Source organism: Egretta garzetta, unplaced genomic scaffold (assembly GCF_000687185.1).
Source record: "Egretta garzetta isolate BGI_Z169 unplaced genomic scaffold, ASM68718v1 scaffold228, whole genome shotgun sequence".
In the NCBI taxonomy this organism is placed as follows: Eukaryota; Metazoa; Chordata; class Aves; order Pelecaniformes; family Ardeidae; genus Egretta; species Egretta garzetta.
Window position 1 is genome coordinate 821028 of NW_009260758.1, and position 8528 is coordinate 829555.

General features: G+C 45.8%; 1 protein-coding gene across 1 annotated transcript in view; it reads right to left on the reverse strand.

The window, feature by feature from the left end:
• The window catches only part of LOC104132668 (histone-lysine N-methyltransferase SETMAR), a 125423-nt gene extending 119214 nt beyond the window's left edge, over nucleotides 1-6209 (reverse strand). The window contains exon 1 of the mRNA XM_009645992.2: nucleotides 5958-6209. Within this exon, the coding sequence (XP_009644287.1) occupies nucleotides 5958-6209 (252 nt within the window). The remainder of the gene's footprint in view (nucleotides 1-5957) is intronic.
• Nucleotides 6210-8528: the final 2319 nt, after the last annotated feature.

Here is an 8528-nt window from a genome sequence, read left to right on the forward strand (position 1 = left end):
CCTGCCTGGATGGGCGAGAGTTGGGGAGATGGTCCCGACAGCTGCTCAGAAAGCCAGCTCCTGCTCTCGCTAGAACTGCTGCCGTGAAAGCACACTCTGCAGTGCTGCTAGGAGAGCGCTCGAAGTTTTGCTGTTCAGGACTCCCAGTATGAATAAACCAGTCTGGTAATTAAAATGGGCTCCAACATGGGTATATTTGTGAGTTGATACATCTGCAGTTTGGAGCAGGAGCGTGCTTCTGGAATGAGTCTCTGTCCTCGCTGCCGCTCCGGTGGGTGTGCAGGGGGTGTCGGGAGCGAGTGGCCCGGCGTCTTTCAGATGGAGCTGGACGGGACCTGTGCTCCAGGAGCACGGCTCGTGTGCTGTAAGCACTTAGGGCCACTCAGTCTGCAGGTCGAAGGTAGCACTGTTTGAAGGCAAATCCCTTTGAAATGGGTGCGTTACGGATGGCAGGGCCTCAGCACTGACCGTACCGCTCTACAAATCTCCTCCTGGTCTGTGCTGCTGGCTCCTATAGCCGATAGCCAGTGGTGTGCAGGGGTGGACTGACCGTTCTTCTCTCCGGAGCACCCAGGCTTTGCAAGGGCAGAGCCTGAAGGCAGATGCACTTTAGATGATCAGGAGTACTTGAAGTCAAAGCCAGCTCTGCCAGCATGGTTTGGGGCTGGGGTGGGAGGGTTGTGCTGAGGCTGTGGCCCTGCCTCTCGTCTGCTGGCCCCCAAAGGCTGCCCTGCAGGAGGGGAGCTTTGCTGGGATCTCACTGCATGCTCTACAGCTTCTGTCCTGGGCAGTACATAGAAACAGCCTGATACTGCGCACCAAGTCAATGATCTCCAAAGAACTTTCTTGACTAACGTCCTATTTGTGTGTCAATATCCCTCTGCAACCTCCTCCTTTTTCCCCGAGATTCTCAATTACTTGGGCTGTGCCTTGAAATCTTTTTCGTAAATTATAGTCACACACAAAACCAAGTTAAGAGAAGGATCCTCAGAGTTCGTTTGTTGTCACTGTAAACTAAGAACAGAGCGATGCAGCAATCGGATCAGATCAAAAACGCTTGTCTCTGTTTTGGATTAGAGATAATCAGACCAACGTGAAGAATATAAATCGTCATAATATGAGCAGAGATCCTCAGGAGGTGGCTGTCGGTTCGATAGTAAACCACAGCCAAGTAACGTTACCGCGTGGTGCAAAACTCGTGTAAAAATACATGATTGCTAGAGCTTGTTTTCACCAGTCCTTTCACATTTCCTATCGTCAGGATTAAAAATAAACTTGAATATTTTCTGACTGATACCATCCTTGTTCTCCTAAACAAGATGAGTTGTTACCTTCCTATTTTGGAAAGAGGCCATAAGGCAGTAGCTGTTTTCTGGATTCCTCATCTTGAATCAGGAGTGCTACTTCAATATTTTTCATTATGAAACCTGTTTAGGTACACATATAGACTGCTACATGTTGTGCAGGCCTCCTTTGTTTTTATATTTAAATATTTTGAAAAGAAATGTAATTTGGAAGTGGTGAGTCCATTTAATCAATGCTCTTTCAGGTAGCTGAAGTTGTGTGTAAAGCGAGTATAATGTTAAGTTCTTCACTTAGTGAAGTTTATTTTTTTCCCTACGGTAAATCTACAATAATATTGCTTCCTATTATTAAGCTTTAAAAAAAGCCTCAAACCCCTGGTAATTGGTTGAAAGGTAGCAGGAAATTAATTAGGCTGCCACGGACCACTTCCCCTTGTCATTTGTATCGCTCATATGAACAACTGAGGATGAGGTGCCTCGTATCATAACGCTCTTTCACCTCTGTTACTTAATTCATACCTTTCTTGGCTGCAAAACTCTGTGTGGAATAGTAAATAATATGATAAGGATATGCAGATAGAGTGATGGAAGCAAACAGATGAAGTAAATGATAGCATCATGGTGCAAGGTCATGTCTCTGAGGTGTAAGATAATGTGGAAAGATCTGAAAGACAAAAGAATTTGGAGGCTGAAGGAGAGAGAAGGCATCAGCCCTTGCTAATTTACAGACTTGGAGCATGGGGACAGAAAGCTGGGGTGGATATATTTGTCCTGTGACGTTGAAAGGAGGTGGGACACGTGCTCACCCGGGGAGATGGAAGGTGGGCAAAAAAACCACCCTGTAGAGCAGGTGGTGGTGAATGTGGAGCAGAGCTTGCAGGACCCCAGCTGGCGTAGTCCCCGAGGACGGTATTCTCAAGCCGAGTCTTTAAGAGTGATTTAAGGACAAAGCTACGGGTCTGCAGATGGTGCTGGAAAGCAGCATGAGAGAGAAAGCACAAAGGTACCTCTGGTAAAGGAAATGAAAGCGTTCCTTTTCTGTAGGCATTTTGGGATTTGATTTCCCCCCTTATTCTGAATTCCAGCAGACTCAAAAAACAGTAGTCCCAGCAGACTTGCTGGCATCTCTCCAAAACGAAAGCACAAGTCTTATACCGTGCTATAGTATTAAGTATTTGAGATAAGGGTGGCTTGACAGCTGGCAGGGTTCCTGCTCAGCCTATCTGAATGATAATTCTGGGGCATATCATTATAGCTACCTTTTAATGAGTTTCATGAAGGTGTAGGCTTATTTCATCTCATACTGGGCTCTTCTGAACTATTACTCTTCATGCAACTTCTCTAAATTGCTAATGATATTTTTTCTCTAGCACAGGAATGTCAGTGAACTAATTATTCAAAACAATGTGGTTAGGAATATTTTGAGGGGCAAAATGTATATTCTGCAGGGCGACAAGAAATACCACATCTCACTTTGGCTCCATGGAACTGATGACTAGTCAGAATTTTTTATTAATTTGGGTACTAAATGTTGCAGGAATCTGACACAGAAGTGAAGCTGTACGTTGTAATAATCGGAAGGTGGGTGTATGTATTGGGTCTTCTAGAGACGAGGCTAGGCTGTATCTTCAGAACAAACACGTGAAATCTTAGATGCCTGAGGATTTTGATTTTATTTTTCCCTTTCCCATGCTGTCGGCTGCAAAGTACGCGTTGTTGCAGCTGTTGCCATAGGTTATGAAAGGTAAAACCTTTGTTTTCCTTGCACAACAGGTGAGACCCGGGAAGATTTCCCTCTTGCTGCAGGTTAATTAAAGGACCGGGCTTCACGCGGCGACACAAACGCACGGGTGTGCTTCAGGTTTGCGAGCTGACGGGGCTGCGCTCCCTCCGGGTGGGCAGGGCAGCGGCGCCGGCTGGCTCCCGAAAACCCCGGTCCCTGTGCGCGGCCGCGTGTGTCACGGCGTGCTGGCAGAGCCTGCGTCCTGGGGGTTTGGGATGCGGCCAGTCAGGCAGTGGCTCATTGCAGAGGGTTCAGGGACTAAAATCAAGCGATAGCCTGAAACTTGTTAAGGATACAGAAATGTGGGTAGGCTCTGCCTGCTCCACGTGTCACTGAGGGCAGGGGCTGCTCAGCCCAGAGCCGTTCCCCAGCCCCAGCTTCGGTGTAAAGCTTGGATTCATGCCGGGAAGAGCTTCTGCCATTAACAGCTGCGGGGATTGCCCTGCTTTCCCCTCGCTTTCTCTGTTTTTCATTGCTTCTCCTCTTGGCTATGGCTTGGGGAAAGATTTTTGGCAGGTCGGGTCAGAGCCCCGTTGTGGGGCAGCCCCCAATGACAGCTCGGTGCCAGGCGTTGGGGTCCCACCTCGATGCAGCCACGGCTTGTCAGGAGGGGCTTCGTATCCACCTGAGCAGTGGTTTGGTTGTGTCAAGGTCTCCTATTGTTTTTCCAGCTCTTACTATAATCCCACAGTGGATTTTAAGCCTTTTCAGGAGTGGTATGTAATATTCAGTATTTATGAATATTTGTAAGAGCCCCCAGTTCCAAAGGGCTGGTTTTCTTCGGCAGATGATCTTCTGCTGGGATAGGTCTGGATGAATTCCGCGGTGTTATTTCTGACTTTAAAATGTCTGGAAAAATTGAGGCCAACATATGCTGGGATTTGCACTTTTTTCCTGCTTGGATTATTGCTTCACTAGACTAAGAAATTAATATCTATAAATCCTTTTCTTTCATGAAGAGCAATGTGCAGAATACCTCTGGTACAGATGGGGAATGAAGGAGGAGGTGAATTATTGAAGTCCTAATAGATTTTGCTGTTGTAGTTATCTTTTTTAAAAAAACAGTTTCATAAAAAAACCGTTTTCTCCAGGATTAATCACCACTCATCTTTAAATGGGGCTTGAAAGGGAGATAATCCTGTTCGAGTCCCAAGGCAATAATACCGTGGACCCTAAAATGCAAAATGTAGTGGGACTTTCAGAAATACGCTCGTAGTGATTGACTTGTATGAACAAGACGTGCTTGCTTAGGCTCAGAAAGAATTTGCCTTGCCGCTGGAAGCTCGTTTTCTTTGTGGTAGGTCATGCTTCTGCTAGGTTTTTATGAGAGAGATTGCGTTACTTCAGGCAAAAGTGTTCCGGTGACTCGCCGGCACCTTTCCAGTGATTTTTGAAACCTGGGATCTTGAATTGGCTTTGAAAAAGGAATCTGAGCAATTACCTAGAAGCTGAAAAACTTCTTTTACAGAATGTTGGCGAATAACTGCTCTTACCAGGACCCTTGTTCCTGCAGCTTTTTAGGAAGACAAATGCTGAAATGGAAATGAAGCCTCTGCTCCTAACGAAGGCTTCGCTGCCTCAGCTGGGGCGCTTCTCCGCTCCCTCTGATCTCAGCTGAGCTGGCAGAGAATTCCCAACGTGTTTGTGCAGAAGGGCCTGGTCAGTAAACGTGGCTCTTGCCTTCCCCTCTCTTCCTTGGCTCTGCTCCATCACCAGGTCACACCAGCTGTCTGGGGTCTCTTTTGAGCTGCCTGAGTCTGAATGAGTTCTTTTACCTGCCTCTCCTATTCTTTTTCTGGTTTTCTCCTACATATGCTCACTGTTCACTTTAACTTCTTTTTCCGACTCATCTTTTCCTTTGCTGTATGTCATTCGTGGGGAAAAAAACCAAAAAACCGTGAGGGAAGAGCACCCTCCCGGAGCTCTGTGATCATCCCAGCGTCGTCTGGCGCTGAGCTTTGCAGCCTGTTCCAGAAGAAACGGATCTGTGGTCTTACAGGCTCCCGCCTTGAAGTTCATAGCTACGTGTTTGCGAGGAGAGGTGTTCTGAAAGCAGACTGGGCCGTGTGAGGCTGCTGCCTTAAAAAATCAGAAAAAACATAAGGGAGAGGCTACGGTGCATGCACAGATCAGCGTCAGTTTGCTGGGTGGGTCTGATGTGTCTGGGACCCATCCGGTAAAATTACCCAGGCTGGTTTCTGGATGACTTTCAGCCCTGATACCCTGCTGTGGGAGGTGCTTTGGCTTCCCCGGGCTCTGTCCCTTTGCAGAATGCGCTGCTAACCCCTGAGTGTCTTGCAGTGTTCTGCAAGAAACTAGTTCAGTGATTGGAGCACCAAGTGATCCGTGATCCGTGGATGCTGCTGCTAGGGGTGTGAATGCAAATTGTTTTATTTGATTGGACTATGCTTCACGTCTCAGTAACTGGCTTTTTCTTCCCAATAAATTAGAAACTGCAATATTAAGCATATTGGTTGCATATTCTGCTATATCAAAGTTCCCTTTTTATAAAAAAAAATGTATTTAAATTAAAACTTCATTTATTTGGGCTTTAAAATAACTATTGTATACTTTGGTTATCATCATTTAAATGAATTTTGTATATGAAATAAGATTCTTACAAAAAGATATCTCCTAAAACGAATTGGTGTGTGTGCCAAGCTGAACTTGGGTGAATGGGAATGTGGATGGGAACCCGAGCTGGGGAGGTGTGAAGTTGTTCTTGGACTTCACTGACACACCAGAGGGAAGACTTGACCTTGTGTTCGGAAGTGCTGCATTGCTAACTTCAGCAATGTCTCCTTAGATACTCAGGTAATGCACTTTTATCTTACAGCTGACTATTACAACCCCTTCTATTTTTTTTACACCTTGAAGAGCCCTTCTGCCAGTTGGGGTCGTGGGGGATACCCCAGCACGCGGTGCCTACAGCTCATCTCTGCCCCTGCCTCGCGCGCAGTCTTCGCAGCTCCTGCCCACCGCCTCTGCTCGTGATGGCTGTGCGAGAGGGTGAGCTCTGCATCCTCCTCCTCCTCCTCCTCGCCACCCTTGCTGGTCGCAGGACCCCACTCCTGACTCCATCCCGAGTGAAAATGCTTGCGCCACACACGTGTCCCGGTCATGCTCTCTTAGCACTTGGTTCATTTCTCCAGCAGTCATGTGGGCTCCAGAATACTGGACCACTAAACCAGCATGTCTTGTCCAAAGTCTTGCTGCTCCGTTATGAAGCTTTTTAATATTATTTTGTTTTCCTTACCTTAAACCTACAAAGGCTCATTAAATGCAAAATAACGTTTAGCGGCAGCAAGGGGGTATACCAGGCATCCAAAAACTGTACAATTTCTCAGTTGGAGGACAAATTTTCCAAATGATTACAATCCATGCTAGTCAGTTTTATTCCCAATTACTGCCAAAAAAATCTATTTATAGGCTGGTTGCTCCCAATCAAGGAAGAGATGAAATGTCAGAGAATGTAAAGAGCGGAGGAGAACAGTTGAGGTACCCTGATAATTAATGCCTGAAGGGAAAGCAATTCACTTTGCATGGTATTCTCATTCAGTCAACTGCATTTCAAGAAATTTAACAAGTATGTGTACTAGATACTGATTGCAACTACGAAGCAGAAGCAAATGTCATTTTGTGGTTGCTTTTTTTTTTTTTTTTAAAAAAGCAAGATTGTACAAAGATTGTCCCATGTAAGTTCAGGGTCTTATTACAATTTATGTCTTGTGAAAATACCATAGAAGGTTTGGTATCACGGAGACTGCTCAGCTGGTTAGCGTAAGCTTTAAGGTATTGACTGTGAAAAAGAACATGGCACGAGGTTTCTACAGATAAAAGCACACAAAATAAGGAAATGCAATTGCTCGTACACCAAAAGCAATGTTGACTTGGCGGTGCTGAACACGGTGTGTATTTTGTATTCTGCACAACTGCCGATGTGAGCTACAGTATGCCGAGGCGTATTTAACTGGAGAAAAATGGAAAAAGTACTGGTGCTGGTGCCTCCATGGTTGTGCTTTCTGCCCTTCTGGGGGGTTCTCTTGGCACCAGTAAGCTTCCCGACCGTATCTGTTTGCTTATTTACGAGAAATGGGGAAGGTCTGTGCCACTTCTCTTACCCCAGTTAGATTCACTCTCTTTTATTCGAAGCTAATTAGTCATTTGCATTCCCCGAAGCCTGGAGATAGTTCTGCAGAACCTCAGTTTGCAGGATACCACCTTATCTGTTCACGTTGTCCTGAGAGCGTTTTTCCCATAGCAACCCCCACCCCCGAGTTTGAATAAAAATACCTTACTTGAGCTAAGCAAGTGGTATTTCCCATTTATATTCAACACAAAGTTTCATTTAGATGTTCAAAAGTGATTCAGGGCAGATTGGAACTGTGTCAGCTTGACTGCAGGGAGCAGCAGGGTGTTACCGTATTGTCCCGACAGCAGCTCAGTGAAAGAAGGGCAACCTGCACCCTGGTTCGCTTGCTGGTTTTCTTTCTCTGCATTAAAAAAAAACCAACAAAAAACAAAAAAAACCAAACAAAAAAAAAAACCCCACCACCCAAAACAAAAAACCAAACAAAAACCCCAAGCCCCCCACCCTACCCCATGGTCCTTCTTGTCTCCAGAAGCAGATTGCTCCCGTGTCTCCGGCGGCAGATGCACTGCATTAAGCCCTTAGGCTTTCTCCTGCCCGCTGCCTTCAGGGAGGGCTGCGGAGGTCCCGCTGGGAGTAACGAGGCCGTAGTCCTCCTGTCTGTCCTGCCTGGCTGAGGACAGGGTGGGACTTCTGTAAGCCATGGAAAAGATGGGAGAAATTTTTTTTTCAGCACTTACTGCAGCAGCTCTGTGATACCCTGGGCTCCTGAAACCAGGGCTGGGCGCTGGTGTGACACCCGTGGGGGACATCAGGGTGCCCAGGGACATTACACGAGCTTTATGGCAACAACAGTACAAGTGCACTACCTAAAACATGGGGGAAAAGTAAATTTTTCTCTTTTATTCAACCTTCCGGATATCTTTAGTGACTTAGTAATATAAGTTTCTATGTAGCTCTGTCTTTTATATTCTAATTTTTGTGTTGACCTTGGTGCCATCATTTCCTCCCTCCTCTTTAATTCTCTCAGTCTGGGCTATGCGATGTGTTTTCAGATATTCACAAATAGTATCTTACTTTTATAAATCTGGAATATTTTGAAACTATTAGAAAGCACCAGACAGACCTACAATTTCACCAGGGCTTGGACTGTGCTGGAGTCTTTGTTTCCTTGATGAATCGGGTAGCAGAGACACCCAAGTTTTATTTATGACCTTTAACTTTTATTTCTTATTTTGCTGCTTAATGTATTTTACCTTACAGAAACTCCTTCCATTCAAGGCAGAGTCAGAAAAGTGGAGTTTATGCAGTAGCAGCCAGCATTTTCTCATATGGATGTGGCACAGTCAAC